General features: G+C 35.8%; 1 protein-coding gene across 8 annotated transcripts in view; it reads right to left on the bottom strand.

The window, feature by feature from the left end:
• The window catches only part of SCAF8 (SR-related CTD associated factor 8), a 184,640-nt gene that overhangs the window by 145,775 nt on the left and 20,211 nt on the right, over window positions 1–18,654 (bottom strand). For all 8 annotated transcript variants that reach the window (XR_004676625.1, XM_034991076.1, XM_034991077.1 and 5 more), the window contains 2 exons: window positions 6,423–6,506; window positions 1,803–1,847 (listed from right to left, as the gene is read on the bottom strand). Coding sequence is in view for 7 of the 8 variants with exons in the window: in XM_034991076.1 (XP_034846967.1) it covers window positions 1,803–1,847; window positions 6,423–6,506 (129 nt within the window). In the remaining variant the exon portion in view is untranslated. The remainder of the gene's footprint in view (window positions 1–1,802; window positions 1,848–6,422; window positions 6,507–18,654) is intronic.

Here is an 18,654-nt window from a genome sequence, read left to right as displayed (position 1 = left end):
TGGTATAAGTTTGTCCTACTGTTTCTCTACTAGGAATTCTTCTTAAAATGTGGCTATTGGAGCACTTTGTATAATGAAACTATATTTGAACAGTTCCAAACTGTACATACTGTATGAGGTTTCTCCTCTCAACAGGTTTCTTATTTCTATGTGGAATGTTATAACTTGCAATGTCCTGTAAATAGAGATTAAATTCTACCCTTTTCTTTACTTCAACATCCCCCTCCCCCCCAATATTGACTTGCTTTTCCAGACGGATTCTACAATTATCTCACAGTGGAGATAATTTTGCTCACTTAAGGTCTAAGATTCTGAAATATCTTAAAAGTACCCCTGCTCTAAATCAAATCAGTCAAAAAACATTTACCCATAAATTCATGTTTATCCTTTAAACCCTTACTATTCAAATTGTGGCTTCTGAACTAACAGCAAAAGTATCATCTAGGAACAGGTAGAAATGCAGACTCTCAGCCCCTTGCCACACTTAGTGAATTCAGAATCTGAATTTTAACAAGATCCCTAGGTAACTCCTATGCACAAAAAAGTTTTTAAGATGCACTGCTTTAGACATTCTAAACTTTTTAAAACAACTTTTAAAACCTTTAGAACAATGAAATTTTCCAATCACCAACATTTCTATTTTATACTGTGATTTACCTAAAACACAGAGCATACTTACTTTACTTTGCATCTCAGCCTCAATTCGCTAGTTGTTCATCTCAAAATATGTTTTACTAATACTCTAAGAAACCAAGACTTTATAAAAAAGCTGAATCGCATAAAGGTTAACTGATGTAGTCAAGGTTACCTACACAACACAGTCACCTCACTCTGGTTCACATACCCCTCTCCTAGTCAACTATTTTTAAGAAACACTGCGACCTTCCTGAATCCTTAATGCCATATACCACTGATTCTCAAACTGGTACTGGTTATATCTAGGCACATGAACATGGGCAGAGTACAAAACCTAAATTCAATTACAGTAAAGTACAAATATAGTATCATTTCATAAGTTTTAAGCCCTATGTACTCCTGCCAAAAACCGTGGCATGAATAGGACACTGATCACCAAGAGGGCAAAAAACTATAATTTGGTCACCTTGGACTCTGCTTATAAAAAGCATTACTAAATGTGTATAAGACAGCTGTTTTCAACTTCATCACCCTCTGCTTACCCTAGAAAATGGAATTTCAGGTCTATAAAATAAGAGGTTGAGATGTATAATGTCTTAATGGATGAGACAAAATGAATCAGCAACAGCGAAGTAGGTGGTAGGTAATGTCTTATCCACACCTTATCTAAAAGAAGAGCTGCTCTCTAGGCATTCTGCTTGAAATGACAAGTGAGAATTAACATATTTATAATTTTATTTAAAATCAATCATATGTACACCATTTTTTTCAAGGGACAAATGCTCACTATGGCACTGCAAATTAAAAGAACATCTACCTAAATGAAAGTTATTGTTTTTAAAATTATCCAAAAAGCACTATCATTTAATTTTTTTAAATTTCAGTAATTTTTTTTTTTAAAGTAGGCTCCATGCTGGTGGAGCCCAGTGCAGGGGGCTTGAACTTACAACCCTGAGATCAAGACCTGAACTAAGATCGAGTTGGACCCTTAACCGACTGAGCGACTCAGGCACCCTTATTTCTTAATTAGAAAATAAATGGAATCACTTTTGAACAGTCCATCAAAACAATTTAAACTTGAGTATTTGATTTAAAAGAAGAGAGCACAAGGCATTCATCTATAATTATAGTACATTTAGTGTATATATTGAAAATTATATACTTACTTTCTGAATGAATTTCTCAACACTCTGTACCACATGTTTATAGAACTAAAAGAAAAAAACATGAAGTGTGGTTTTAAAATCTATTCAGTTAGATTTGAATTTTCCTGTTAAACACAGGTTTAACATAGTTTCAAAGGTCTATCAAAACAATGAATTTTAATCATGAATTTTGAGACAAACATGTCACCCACCTTCATAAGCAATTATTATGATACCTAATTAGTAAAGGATTCTTAAAGTGCATATATGGTCAGTACAACTGACCCTTGAACATAGGTTTGAATTGTGTGGGTCCACTTACATGCTGATTTTTTCAATAAACACAGTACAGTACTATAAATGTATTTTCTCTTCCTTATGAGTTTCTTTATAACATTATTTTCTCTGACTCACTCAATTTTAAGAATGCAGTATATAATACATATACCATACAAACTAGATGTTGATCAACTGTTTGTTATCGGTAAGGTTTCTGGACAACAGCAGGCTATCAGTAGTTAAGTTTTGGGGGAGTCGAAAGTTATACATAGATTCCTGACTGCATGGGGGATCAGCACCCCAGCCCCCATGATGTTCAAGGGCCAACTGTATATCCAAAGTTTGTTACGAATTAGAAAAGAATTTGATCACAGTCCTCATAAAACCATACTTTCACAAATTGTTATGTTGACAGCAAAGTACTTGCAATAAGCACACTGGCAGATGTATAGTCTTACTTTCAGGGAAGGAAAAGATTTCCTACAGTATCATTAAATTAGGGTAATACTAGAAATATCAAATAACTCAACAAATAGCATTAATAAACATATGCAAGGGAGTTGTTTTCGACTTCATTATCTCTTGCTTCTCCTGGAAAATGGAACAAGCATATATAATAAGATATAGAGATGTATAAGGTTCTCATGGATCAGCCAAAACAAATCAGCAGAAGTGAACATACACATTAAAAATGAATAATGGGCTGTTATCAATTATAAGAAAACAGATATAAGTTTTAGAAACAACACTATGAATAAACCTAAAAAGGAATAAATAAGAAATTATAGATTAAAAAATTACAGATTAAGCGAAAGATATCTAAAATTTATGCTTAATAAATACCCCAATGGCAACTGCATAATTAGCATATTTGTCTAAAGAACCTGAATTGTGCTTCTATTTATACTTTTGATCTCAAGAATTATACTTTTAAGGGATATCCCCTCAGACTGAAGAGACATATGAACATTCCTTTGAACTGCATCATGAAAATCAAAAATCAAAATGAAAGGAAACCTCATTACTCACAGTCATCAAAGCAAAATGTACAAGTTTAAGCTTGGCTAAAATTTTCATACTATAAAGGAACAGTTTACTCAACAGTGTAAGTCATTTAAATAAAAAAGCCAAAACAACCACTTAAAAGTAAGCACTATTTAAACATTTAAAAGCAACATACAAAATATTAATTACACACTGAGTGATTTTTATTAAATATTAATTCTTCTGGAAAACATCTTGACAATGCTTTTTGCTTCTAGCTACTTTACTACATGTAATTCTGAGTAAAACTGCTTACTAAACTTTAATTCAAAGTTTATCAGTTCACACAGGTCTTCTTCCCCAATAGGTATTTTGTGAGATTTTGCTGACAGTGTGCAATGTTAACAAGCACCCACTAAAATAATGTCTCTAAACACTGATAGATAAAAAAATCAATGACTTACCTCAATATAAAACACAGTATCATTTAAATCTGATCTAAAAAGGCAGCTAAATCTCAATTTACGTATGTACTAAATGCAGTTTAAAATAATATTGTACTGCAAAACAACTGGTATGAACTCTTCAAAAATATCAATGGCATGACAAACAAATAAAGGCTGGGTAAGGCTGGGTGACAGGACAAATAAATGTAATATATGATTCTTACTGGATCCTGCAATTTCTTGCATGTGATCAGTGCACAATATAGTTACTTAGGATATTTCTTGTTCTTAGGAGATTCAAATTCAAGTATTTAGGGATTAAGTGCTATTATGAATGAAATCTGAAACTAACTCTCAAATGATTCAGCCAAAAAATGTGTTTGTGTGTGTAAAAATAAACCAAATGTAGCAAAGTGTTAACTGGAAAAGCTAAGGGAAAACTATGTGTTGCTCATTATAATATTTTGTAACATGTTTGAATTTTCAAAATTAAAAAATTTAAAGCAGTAACAATAAATCAAAATAGTATAGTATATCATTATGTTTAGGTTCCTGATTGAGAGAAACTTGGATTCAAATCTAGCTGTATTTATTCTGACTATTGCAAATTACTTATTTTCTCTTAGACCCTTCCCACATCTGAAAAATAGAGGAGTAATGTTGCTGCCAATACCTTACACAATATTTTAATTAAAAAATATTCTGCTCAGAGGGAAGGGGGGGTGGAGAGATGGGCAAAATAGGTGAAGGGGAGGAGATACAGGCTTCCAGTTATGAAATGAATAGGTCATGGGAACAAAAGGTACGACATAGGGAATATAATCAATGATATTGCATAGCAATGTATGGTGACAGATGATAGCTACCCTTGTGGTGAGCATAGCATAACGAATAGAGATGCTGAATCACTAGTGTTGTACACCTAAATCTAGAACACGGTGTATCAACTATACTTTAATGAAAAAAAATTTTTTAAGAAGTATTCTCAAGTTATATAAAATGCATCAATTATTTTCATAGACTAAAAATGGTAATATCCATGGTTTGCACACTCTCAAAATCATGATCATAAAAATCAGATCACAATGTAAAATAGGATAAAGAAAGTACAAGAGACTAAACATTCTATACTAAGCCTATCAGACATCCTGAAAATTCACTTTTTTTAAAGATTTTTTTTTTTTTTTTTTGACAGAGAGAAACACAGCGAGAGAGGGAACACAAGCAGGGGGAGTGGGAGAGGGAGAAGCAGGCTTCCTGCTGAGCAGGGAGTCCGATGCGGGGCTCGATCCCAGGACACTGGGATCATGACCTGAGCCGAAGGCAGACGCTTAACGACTGAGCCACCCAGGCGCCCCGAAAATTCACTTCTTTGAAGAATTCTCTTGCTTAAATGCTTACTGGTCACTCTCCTTATCACTTATCACCTCTTTGATTTTCCACATATAAATACAGGGATTTTAACTACAATGGTATAAGAAATTAACTGCATGTCTGAAAACTAAGCTTTGGCCCCCAGAACACTGAAAAATCAACTATCTGAATTTTTTCCTAGTGGCAATTCTCTCTGTAAATAGGAATTTGTTAAATCTAATAGATAATGCTATTATTCAAAGACAATTTATTTAAATAATTGGTGCTGAGGCGCCTGGGTAGCTCAGTCGTTAAGCGTCTGCCTTCGGCTGAGGTCATGATCCCAGAGTCCTGGGATCGAGCCCCATGTTGGGCTCCCTGCTCCGCGGGAAGCCTGCTTCTCCTTCTCCCACTCCCCCTGCTTGTGTTCCTGCTCTCGCTCTCTCACTCTCTCTGTCAAATAAATAAATAAAATCTTTTCAAATAAATAAATAAATAAATAAATAAATAAATAAATAAATGGTGCTTCCGGTTATGGCTGATGTTATTTACAGTAGGGAAACATATCACCAAATATCCACAGATTAAAACCTACTTAATTAAATATATGTCCTCATTCATTCTTGATTTTAACAGCCCTACTAAAGCAGGGAGCTTTAGCTTTGCAGACAAGGAAGAGGTATCCATGGTTGAACTTCAAAAGCTCCTTAAAGTCAAGAAATTTTACGCAAAACTTTGTGCATATGTATATTTCTCTACAGAAAAGTCCAACCTTTCTCTGAGATTTTCAGAAGTATCAATGAGTCAACACAGATCAGTTCAAAACCTCTGCATCAGAGCAATGGCTAAAGGCCTGCGGCCTCTTCCCACAGCTAAAACATCCTATACACAATGAGGTTCAATTATTTTTCATAATGGCTCATTTTCAAATCTATAATAGAATCAATAAGGAAAAAAACATTAATTTTTATTTAGAGACCTCTTACCAAGATTCTGTAAAGTCAGTGTGACAAATAAACACATTCACCACAATGTGGCTCTATCTAAAATCTTGCCTAAGTAAAGAAAAATGATAGCTTCAAAGCTTATATTTATCAAAGTGTTAAATGTTTATCTCTAGGTGGGAGAGTTCACAGGTGATGATAAATTTTCACTAACATGTATTAACTCTGTAAAGAGGAAGAAAATACACATTTGACCCTAAAACAACCAATTCCCTGAACAGTCGAAAATCCACATGTAACTTCTGACAACCCCCCAAATTAACTCCTGTTGAGTGGAAACCTTACTGATAACAGTTAATTAACACATATTTTCTATGTTATATGTATTATATGCTGTATTCTTACAATAAAGTAAGCTGGAGAAAATATGTTATTAAGAAAATCGTAAGGAAGAGAAAATATATTCACAGTAATGCACTGAATTTATAAAAAAAAATTCACGTGTAAGTGGACCTGTGCAGATCAAATCTGTGATGTTCAATGGTCAACTGTATAATCTGTAATAATTATCCTTCCTCTAAAATATTAGTATAGTATTTTCTTCTGAAAACACAAGTGTAAAATTTATTACTCACCTTAATAGCTTTGATGGCTGCCTTAGTAATTTGGGTCATTTTCGCTTTAGAAATGGGTGGTTTGTAGTCATTCAGGGAATACAACTGATAAAAGGAAAAACAAATTTTAAATACAGCAAAACTAATGGTCCCTAAGCAATTACATGAAATTACCAAACATTTCCATTTTTATATTCCCAATAAAATCAAAGTGCTGCTTTCTTTTAAAAATCAAGTCCAACATCATTAGCTGTCAGGGAAATGTAAATCAAAACCGCAATAAGTTACAATTTCACACTTACTTGTTTATAATAAAAAAGACAGTTAATAACAAGTGTGAACAAGGATGTGGAGAAACTGAAACCCTTATACATTGCTAGTGGGAATATAAAATGGTACAGCAGCTTTGGAAAACGGCTTGGCAGTTCCTCAAAAAGTGAAACACAGTAATATGTAATATGACCCAGGTATATAGCCAAAAGAGATGAAAATATATATTCACATTAAAACCTGTACACAAATGGTCACTGCAACATTATTCATAAAAGTCATTTAAAAAGTGGAAACCACCCAAATGTCCATCAAATGAATGGATAAACAAAATGTTATATCCATTCAAAATATTAGCCATAAAAAAGAAATGAAGTACTGATATATGCTACAAAATGGATGAACCTTGAAAACATTATGCTCAGTTTAAAAAGCCATATTAAAAAGACCAGATATTTTAAGATTCCATTTATATGATATGTTCAGAAAAGGCAAATCTATTTGTGACTGCCTACAATTGGGGGAATTGGAAAGAAATGATGAATAACTACTAATGAGTACAACATTTCTTTTTGGGGGTGATAAAAATATTCTAAAATCGATTGTGGTAATGTTGTACAACCATACTAAATGCCGCTGAATTATATACTTCAAATTGGTTAATTTTATGGTATATGAACTATATCTCAAAACTTTTTAGAAATCAAGGGATTTAAGGTTTAGCAGTAATCTCCACCAAAAAATAATTTTGTTTTGAAATTTCTCATATAAGCAAAGGATAATAAAACTGCTTAAAGAGAAACCGTTAAAGGGGGGAGAATCAAGCAATGAACAGATAACTAAGGTTAAATGAATATTGATTAAAACTTGCAGTGTACTCAGTGATGACAAGATTTTAACTATAATGCTGTAAGATACTAACTTCAAAGTCTGGAAACGAAGCCTTGGCCATTTTACAACATTGCAAAAACAAAAGAAGACTTTAAAAGTAACTAAAACAGAATGTGTTGGTTAGTCAACTAGCAATTTAGGGAGTCCTCTACAGCTTTTGCTCCAGCACCCCTTATAACCTATCTATCAACGAATTCTACTGATTTCTACCCAGTGTTCCCATTTTTCTCCTCTTCTTCCTCCAACGACCACCCAAACCACAGCCCCAAAAACTCTCATCTCTTACCCAGAGGACACCTCTAAATGGATGTGCATGTCTATCTTTTCAAAAACTAATCTGATCAGGTGACTAAATACCCCCTTAAAAAGGTCAGTGACTTCCCATGCTTTGGATAAACACATAGTCGGAACTCCTGTCCACCTTTCCGGTCTCATCTCACTCCACGCTCCCCTCCTGAGCCCTGTGCTCCAGGCACAATGATCCTGTTTCAGCTTCCTGCCACACAGCATTGAAAATGAGCTTGTTCCCTCTATTTCGAATACTCTTCACCAGGGTCTCCTCGCTAGTTAATGTGTACTCATCTTAGTTTGAGCAACACCTAATGAGGAAAGCCTTCCCTACCTTTCCAGCCAGATCAATGCCTCCCCTTTTATACTCTCACTGTACTGTCATTCACCTCTGAAGCACTCATCATAGTACTTTGACATTTACCTCTCTGATCACTTAATACTTGATTATTTAAAAGGACTGTCATAAAGAGTGACAGCAACACCAAAGGTCAAAGTTATATAAGTTCCTTTAATACAGTTAAGATGTTAATGCTGTAAGAGCTGTTCAAGCTGAAATCACTTGTGGGAGAAGTACAGATGCCTGTCCCTTTAAGTTCCCAGAGAAGTGCCCACCTGTTGATACTGCCAACCATTAGGTCAAGATCCCATCAGACCATTTAAGAAGCTACCTCTGCTAAACTAACAGGGAATTTTAATATACTTGTGGCTTCAATTCCTACCTGAATGGCAGTCGATTCACCAGGTGCAAAATTACATTAACACATTCTACAGTGCTCACAACAAGCTGTACATATAAAGTAAAGGTCAGCTTCCCAGAATTTCTCAGTAGGCCCTGGCGACTGCCCATCTGAGATCCACTCCTGCCCTCTCCTACAAAAGAATAAGCTCTAAGGATAGACACCATGTCTTTTTTGTTTAGATTTTTTCCTTTTCTCCAAACTGTATCTTCAGTGTCTGGGAGAAAATAGATATTTGTTAAGAATAAATTAAAATGAACAAATATAAGACACAGCATTGCACAAGCTTTGCACAGAAAAACATGGATATGAATTCCAACTATGTCACCTTATCACAAGCTGCTAAACCTCTGAAGCTTAGGTTTCTCATTCACAAAACAAACTCATTTCACAGAAACATCACATAAAAATAAAGCTTTTAGAACATACTAAAGATGCTCAACAGGGTTAGCCATTATTAAAATTAAAATCCTACTCTGTAGGCATTCTCCATTTAAATGAATAATATTAAAGGATCCATCAAACACTTGAAAGTCCATTCTTTAGTAATTTATATTATTAGGGCAATGAAGATGCATCAGCTCTTCCCCCACAGTTGACTACATATACTTTCATTTTGTGTAGTAAAGCCCTGGAGTTTCGATCAAGCATTAGCTCATACTCTAGCCGATCACAGCTTTGTTTGCTGTGTGTGTGTGTGTGTGATGGAGGGTAGGGGATGAGGTAGGGGAAATATAATTTAGATTTATAAAACATTTTCAACAGTCTGAGAAGTCAGCTTTCACCTGAGATCCCCTGCCTTTTTAAATGCACATACTGCAGAAATTTAAGATAGTACTCAGAGAAATACCGAGTAATTAAGTACTTTTCCAAGGCTCACTTAATACATAGGCTTCCAACTAATCATTACTCTAGATTCTCTAAAATCTCATTTCTTTATTAAATCTGATTATCAGAAAATAGGCACAGATAACTCCTCAGTGAATGCCTTAACTAAAATTTAATATTAAGTCTTTAGCTTACAAAGACTGATGAAAGACTTGCTCTAGAACGTTGTGTTTTACCCATCTGTTAAAGAAATAATTATCTTTAACCAAAAAAAATCCCTTATGTAAGAATACCCAAAGTATATTCTCCTTGAATGCAGAAACAGGAGAATGATTCAGCTAGTTTCCATGTGCTTACTTTTTTAATCAAAAAAAAAAAAGATGGTTTAACAGGTTTCTCCCATCTTGTGCCTTGGCTTCTAAGTGAGCTTGCTCAAGTTTATCTGTCTGAACATTAAATCTCAAATATCTGTTGACATCTACTTCTCTGCTCTATTTAGCCATTAGTTTTATTGTATCCAAATATAAAATAAATTTTCACCAGTGTCTAATTTTGATAAGCTGTTTCAAAGTTCTTTTTGAAGTAGGTGGAGTTAATGAACTAATGTGAACTGAGCACATGACTGCAGAGACAGCCTGTCATCCTCCACTTTTCCTTCTATTTTCTTTCCCTCTCTCTCTCTCTCTTTCTTTCTTTTGGGTGGGGGGGGGAGAGGGAGAATCCCAAGCAGGCCCCACACCCCTCAAAACCCTGAAATCATGACTCCAGCCGAAATCAGAGTCAGACTTAACCTAGGCGCCCCTTCTCTTTTTTTTCCCCTTCTATTCAATTTCTAGCTCCAAATTTAATTCAATTCCCCTTCTATTCAATTTCTAGCTCCAAATGTTCTATACATTCTCCTGTTGTCAATCCTCAACATCAAACTCAGTTCTCTAGGACCTCCCTCAAAGACCATTTCTTGAGACCTGTAGGACATCACTGTAACATTCAGTATTTTAGAAAAAGAAAATAGTGCTAAATATGCTGCCAGACCATTCAAAGCTTTTTAAAAACTTCTGTAAGTAATCGAATTTATATCGAGAGAATATTTAATCTTTAGATCTACAGGATATGACAGAATGCCTGATACACAGTAATAAACCTGTCTTACCCAGCTGATAACTTAATTCTGCTGTAACATTGCCATTAGGAAGTGCCAAGCTTCATTCCAACCCTCATTCTAATTAGATATATCAACTCCTCACCAAAAACTGGGAATGTAATTCTCCCTGTATTCTCAAAATTTGATCTGGTTTTATACTGGAAAATGTTGGAGAAGAATGAAAGTCTATTCTGGGACCTTTTATCCATTTCCCTAATGATTCCCACCTCTATGCTTGGGTCAGAAGATCAGGGCTGCATGCACTCTAAGTTTGGGCTATCTAGATACCCAGTTTTCTCATGTATAGGCTTTTTTTTTTTTTTTTTTTTAAAGATCATTTGAGAGAGCAGGTGAACGAGTGCAGGGAGGGGCAGAGGGAGAGAGAAGCTCAAGCAGACTCCCCGCTGAGTCGACAGGGGGCTTGATCCCATGACCCTGAGATCATGACCTGAGCTGAAATCAAGAGTCGGTGCTTACCCGACTGAGCCACCCTGGAGCCCTTCATATATAGGTTTTAATCCCACCAATCTATTTCTTGGGCCTGGCTCCCTCCTTCCTTGTTTTCTAAAATCTAAATGGCTGCTGATTCCCGTTAGTTTGTTCCATCAAATTATTCCCTCAGTTAAGACTATTTTAACTTTTCTAGGTCTACTGATAACCTGCTGTGTCTGAACTCTGCTTCCCAAATCTAAGCTTCTTCCCCTCAAATGCTTTATTCTAATGTTATCTAATCTCATGTGACAACCTTTGATTTATACAAACTCTCCATGTCCCTCTGACCTGAGGGACTGAAATGAAGTCCCAGTCTTGACCTGCCCCTTCCTATGGCTATAACTCAAGACTTACCAACTTAAAACAAAGGCACTGAACAATAGCCTGGATTTCAGTCTAACTACTTTATGTTTCAACTCCTCTCAGGAACTTGCAGGCACCACATCAAATGGATTCGTTTTAGATCTGAAAACAACTTCTAATCAAATTATTTTCTAGTGACTTTAATCAAGGTTTGAGGAATTTTTTTTTTAACCTAAACGGAGATATCTTAGTTGCTGCTGGCTACTCCAACAAAAAACTTACTTTGAATAAAGATTTTGAGTTGTCACTTGTCAGCTATTGAATGGGCCAAGGGTCAGTCAGCACAGCAAGTATACGTTAGGCTCTAGAGGCTACATCGTCTCTATCACACTACTTAGCTCTACCCCTGTATCAAGAAAGCAGCCAAGGACTAAGGATCAATTCACACATGAATGGGGAGGGTATGTTCCAACAGAACTTACTTATTACAAAAGCCAGCCAACCTTGCGTTTGGGCAATATTTCTCAGTCCTAAAAATGTATGCTTCTTTTTTGCTTTTGGATAAACACTGCAATCTCACGTCCCTGGAAAGTATATTCATGACCTCCCTCATCTGCCCTCTTCCACACACTGTGACTCATTACCCAAAACTCAACAAAACGTTGTGCTTCATGCTGTTATTTTAAGCAAACTCACTTTAAAAATGTTAATGCCTTTCCCAATTTGAGCATAGGTATTACATGAATTCTATTTTTACTTGGAAAAGCCCAATAAAGAACTCATTATCTGACATACCCCAGAAAACAATCAAATTTTGGTAAAATCTTGCTCATTTACAGGTTAATGTTATGCCTTTAAGTTTGTGGTTCTATGATCAATGGAATTAACCCACTATGTGAACCTAAAATAACTGAGTCATCAACCCAATCCACCTTTCCTAACAATGGTCCTCTACTGCCTTGAAAGTACTAGTTAGGGGGCGGCTGAGGGCCTCAGTCGGTTAAGCGGCTGCCTTCAGCTCAGGTCATGATCTCAGGGTCCTGGGATCGAGCTCCACATCTGGCTCCCTGCTTGGGGGGGGCCTGCTTCTCCCTCTCCCTCTGCCACTCTCTCTGCTTCTGTGTGCGCTCTCTCTCTAATAAAGAATAAAATCATAAAGAAAGGAAGGAAGGAAAGAAAGAAAAAGAAAGAAAGAAAGAAAGAAAGAAAGAAAGAGAAAGAAAGAAAGAAAAGAGAAGGAAGGAAGAAGGGGGGGAGGAGGAAAGAAAGAGAAAGAGAGAAGGAAGGAAGGAAGGAAGGAAGCAGGAGAGGGGAGGGAGAAAGGAAGGAGAGAAAGAGAGAACGAACGAACGAACAAGTTAGGATCCCTAAAATCTCCAAAATCAGAAATCACAAACGATCCTGGAACAAACACAATCTTGATGCTTTCAATTCATGATAGCATGCTGACTACAGATTTTTTTTTCTCTTCCTCCTATTGGGAGAACAATAAGGAATAAAATTTTAAAAAGGTAAAAAGAACTCAAAATAAAAGCAGAATAGGGAAAGGAGTAAATCAGCCGACAAGATGTCACAAATTTCCAAAAAAACAGAAATATGATTAAGAGGATTAGTAACTGATGACCACAAAGAGGAAACCACAAGCCACAGTAAACACAGAAGATACAGCCAAAGGAAAATAATTTGTCCTAATTCCAGAGTCCCCCGACTCAAAGAGCAAGGGCAGCACAAGTGAACTAATGCCTCATCAATTCTTGCAAAAAGTCAATAAATATCTAAAACTGACCATTCAAAAAACAGTGTTACAGAAATACTGCTTAGATATATGAAATTAATCATCAAAAGAACTAAAGTGTTAAGAATTTAAACATTTTCCTCTTTGGGGGATCCAGCATGGTGTGAGAAGGAAGAGCTTCCAATAAAATCTCTTTTGTACTTAAAAAAAAAATTACACGCATAGGTTACTTTGAAAAATATATTATATTTTAATACAATCTTGTTCTAACTCTGCTTGCCACAATGGTCCTCCACACTATCTCTCCCTCCAAAATTCAGAGTCTGAATCTCCAATCCCTAATGTGACTATGTTTGGAAATAGAGACCTCATGGAGGTATTTAAAGTTAAACAAGATTGTAAGAATGCAGTTCTGACTCAACTGGATTAGTGTCCTTATTAAAAGAGACACCAAAGAGCTAGCTCTCGCTCACTGCCATGTAAGGGGGCCACACGACTACTAAGACCTGAAGGTGGCTGGTAGGAACTGAGAGAAGGCCCCGGCCAACAGCCAGCAAACTAAACAGGGACCTCAGCCCTATAACAGCAAGGAACTGTATTCAACCAACAACCTAAATGAGCTTAGAAGAGAAATCCATGTCTCAAAGGAGAGCACAGAGCCCGGCTGACACCTTGATTTCAGCCTGGTGAGTCAATCTGTAAAGGTAGCCAACTAGTGCTTGGGTTGTGACCCATGGAATTTATAAAATAAATCCGTGGTGCTTTAAGCCATAGGCTAAGTTTGTGGCAATGTGTTTCAAAGCAACAGAAAACTAATACAGTAGAAAAAGATGTAAATGATTTTTCTTCATTTTACCTTGACTGTATAGATTTTTTAATTTTTGCAAATATTTTTTGAAAATTATTTTTATAATTCAAAGTCAAAATTAAAATTTTTTAAATTTCTATTTCCTAAATAACTTAAAAAGAAATAGAAATTCAGTATTTTGCATATAGGAATAAAAAGTAAATAAGATACTTGTTTCATTGATAAAGTCATTTTAAAGAGATTAATCTCCAACTGTAATACCTGAAAACTAATATACTTTATTACAAATTTTACTTCAACACGTCAAAACCTAAGCATTCCCTATATCTAAAATTTGTCACTCCCTAATATACAAGTTCTCCTTTCCTATATAGAGGACCTTCCATATTATTTTTGGGTTGGATACAATATAAAATATTAGATACTGTAACATAAAATCAGATGCACTTGACATAACAAAATGTGACGAGAACAGTAACAGAATTAACGGTAGCAGATTCAACACTAAAAGCAACATTAAGAAAAAGCATGTTGTAAAAGAATAATGTGACCAATAGTGACTTTATACTAAAGTAAATTTCTTTGTAAAAAAAAATGTTTGAATTAAAACTCCAAATATATAAGCTTGGGTTACTTCTATTGAAGTAGCAGTATTCTTGAACACAAAGAATGTTTTAAAGAGCAAAAGCCAAAAAGGTATGTTACAGATATTCTGCCAGGACTCCCAGATCAAACTTTTAACAAAGGCACAGCTCCTGATTTTACACTAAATAATGTGAGAGTATAAAAACTTCAAAACAGGGGCGCCTGGGTGGTTCAGTCAGTTAGGCGGCTGCCTTCGGCTCAGGTCATGATCCTGGGGTCCTGTGATCGAGCCCCACGTCCAGCTCCCTGCTCAGCGAAGAGCCTGCTTCTCCCTCTCCCTCTGCCTGCCACTCTGCCTACTTGTGCTCTCTCTCTGTCAAATAAATAAAATCTTTAAAAAAAAAAAAAAAAACCCTTCAAAACAAAGTTTCAAATGCATCTTTGAAATAAACCATATGTAACTGCAAACACCAAAGCACATATAATTTGAAACGTTAACATCTAAAAATCAGTGAGCAAAATTAATAATTGTTTTCCCTTTTTAAAATATCCTTATATCCTTAAAATTTTTTTCTGTGGTTATAAAATATTTTACTACAGAAAAATTGGAAACTATAAAAAAAAGCACAAAGATGACAGAAAATGCAAATTATCTATAATCCAACAATTCATCACTCATTCCAAATATACTCATTAGTGCCAGGCACTATGGATCCCATAGAAGAGGCAGACATCTCTGTCCTCATGCAACTGAGTGTGCTTTTGCAGACCGGCAATATTCTAATTAACAGTTTGCAGAGTATAGTTAAGTATACAATGAAAGTAATATTACTTGGTAAAGGGTACGCAAAACTGTGTATCTTTCTCAGGATCTCAAATCCAGAACCCCTTTAAAAAAAGTTGGGCACCTGGGTGGCTTAGTCAGTTAAGTGTTTGCCTTCAGCTCAGGTCATGATCTCAGGCCTGAGATCCAGCCACACACTGGGCTCAGCAGGGAGTCTGCTTCTCCCTCCCCCTCCACCCCCACTTGTGCACTCTCTCTCTCAAATAAATAAAATCTTAAAAAGTATATTACCAGGGAAAATGATGCCTGTTTTTTTTTTTAATTATAAATCTGAAGTATACAAACATCTGTCTAGTAAGATCAAACCTATACACTAAACTTTTGGTGGGGCAGGTGTGGTGGGATAGGATTCTCTAGTTTAAAAAAAAGAAAGCCAGAATTTGATATATAAAAGTGCTAACAAAATTGTTATGACAAATACAGTTAATGCTTCGTAACTATTCTTTCCTATGGGCTAAAGTATTTTCACATAAATAATTAACCTTTTATATTACTAAGCAAAACATCCTATTTCTCAACTATGACAGGTGTCTAAGGTTAATATTACAGTTTTGAAAACTGTTATTAAAAGGAAGCCATTTACTTTAGAATCTAACTTATAGTTTAAAATTGTTAGTAACAGAAAAATTATAATCAACTCTCCCTCAAAAACTACTAAAGAACTAAATTTAGGCCACAAAAACTTACTTGCATGGTCTTTAATACAAAAATTTATGTATCCTTTCCAAATTCTTGGAATAAAGTGGATAAAAAATACTCTTAAAAATAGTATATAGGAGTTACAGTGAGCCAAGATGAAGTAAGCCAACTTACAGCCTCTCTTCTCTCCCACCAATTACAACTAAAAACACCAGACTAAATACAAAAAAGCAACTACCTGAAGACTGTGAAAAGTGAAAGAAGCCGATGGAAAACAAGTAGAACAGTAACCAGTGATGGGGGGGAAGGGGAGCTGTGTGTGGGTGCTGAGGTAAATTTCTTAGTGTTTTGTGTTCCTCTATTATCTCTAGGTTTTGTTTGGTTCCAGAGAGTGCAGAATGAAACCGTGGAGCCGGTGCTAGAAAAAGAAACACTAGAGGAAACCCCTTTTGTCTACCCAGAAGACTGAGTAAAAGGACTCCTCCATGCTACTGAGGTGGGCATCAGGAGGAATCTCCTTTTCTTCCTCCTCTGCCATTTCTCCCAGGCCCTGCTTAGGGCTGGAGGGCAACCACTGTGGCCAGCACCTAAAAAATCCCAAAGAATAGCAATTTCCAGACAGAGGAACTAGGAAAAGGGGCCCCTGTAATTCAAAAAGTATGGTGAGGAATCCCCATTTTTTTTTCCCCTCACCACTTCAACTCTAAAGGCTACAAATGGAAAGAAACCTGACTTTCTGGCCAGAGGAACAGAAAAAAGGATGGCATGGGATCTAGAAAAAGTATGGGAATCCCACAGAGAGCTGAGAAGAGGATCTCCTAATTCTGTGTAGGAACTAACTTAAGTCTTGGGCTCATTCTGGAATTGTGCCGGTGTGAAACAGACCCAAAGAAATCCAGTAAAGGCTTTGAGAACTAAAATTTATATAAACCACTAATTCCTGACTGGCACATGTGCGGGGCACATCTAAAACAGCAAAACAAATGCTTATAAAATTGAACTGACATCGGAACCACCACAAAATGGCAAGACAGAACTTGCATCCTGAACCTAACCAAGATGAACGTCTGCTAAATAAAACAAATCAACATTCTTAAGAGGATTTTAATGAAGTCCTACAATATAATACTGAAAATGTCCAGTATACAAGCCAAACCTACGTGACGTACCAAAACAAAACACACACACACACACACCCAAACCAGGAAGATCTGTCCGGAAAACCAAACCTACTTGACATAACAAAACACACACACACCTCCCCCCGCAAACCAGGACGATCTGTCCACACTGCTCAAGCGTGAAAGGAGAATCAACAGATGCCAACCCCAATGATGCTGATGTTGGAATTATCACAAACTTTTAAAGAAATCATAATGATCCTCAATAAGGTAAAGGAGCAAATCCTTGCAATAAATGCAAAAACTAGAAGTTTTCATCAGAGAAAGGAAAACTACAAAAAAGAACCAGCTAGAAATTTTAGAACTGAAAAATACAGTATCTGGAAGGAAAAAGTAGTATGGTACTCAATACAAGAGCTATAAAATTATTATGAGTGACCTTTATATATTTTAAAAAGCAAAAGGCCATAATCATGGAATTTTTACATCAACATTTCATATAACAGTTAAAAAAATGTCCAGGAAGAGAGATTTAGTATGGTATACTAAGAGAGAGAAAGTTAACCTGATACATACATTATTAATATACAACTATGGAAATCTCTAATATGTTACATGACAAATATAAAATATTTGCAATAACTACAACTTTATATATAAATGTAAGAATTAAATGCAAAAATAAGACCAAGAAAAATGTTCAGAAAAATATCTGTTATAACAACTTAACGTACTTTATTAGGCATAATTTTCATACAATTAAAAAAAGTTCTACCCGTTCCTCTATTTCATGCAATCTTTTTCTTTTACTTTTTTTCAAACCATAATCTAATTAATCAACTATGAAAACCTTTTCAAGGTAATCCTAGCCCAGTTAAAACAGAACAAAATAGAAATAATGAAGTACACACTGACTAATCTTGGGTGAAACTTTTGTTCCTGTTATATTTACATAGGTAACTACTAGTTCACGACACAAATTATATATATATTTTTTAAGGGGACTTTTTTTTTTTTTTTTTTAAGATTTTACTTGTTTGTCAGAGAGGGAGAGAAAGAGAGCACAAGCAGGGGTAGCAGCAGGCAGAGGGAGAAGGAGACTCCCTGTTGAGAGCAAGGAGCCCAATATGGGACTTGATCCCAGGACCTTGGGACCATGACCTGAGCCAAAGGCAGACGTTTAACCAACTGAGCCACCCAGGCGTCCACACAAATTATATTTCTTATTGTGGGTTGTAAAGTTTTTCTGAGACACTGCTCTGGCCCACATTTATAAGTAGAAGATAATACTAAAATTAATTATAAGGAAAATAAAACATGATTAAATTTTCTCTGGATAATTCTTGCCAAAGGCTGAGTCTAAAGTACAATCTCTGTTCATTTTTTTTTTTTAAGATAATTAACAAATATCCGGAAATACAAAAGACATAGTGGTACAAAACTCAAGATTTTTGGGGCACCTGGGTGGCTCAGTCGTTAAGCATCTGCTTTGGGCTCAGGTCATGACCCCAGAGTCCTGGGATCCAGCCCCTCATCGGGCTCCCCGCTCAGTGGGAAGTGTGCTTCTC

Source organism: Mirounga leonina, unplaced genomic scaffold (assembly GCF_011800145.1).
Source record: "Mirounga leonina isolate KUSES-001 unplaced genomic scaffold, KU_Mleo_1.0 Mir_53, whole genome shotgun sequence".
Lineage (NCBI taxonomy): Eukaryota > Metazoa > Chordata > Mammalia > Carnivora > Phocidae > Mirounga > Mirounga leonina.
This window is presented reverse-complemented; position numbering and strand designations above follow the sequence as displayed.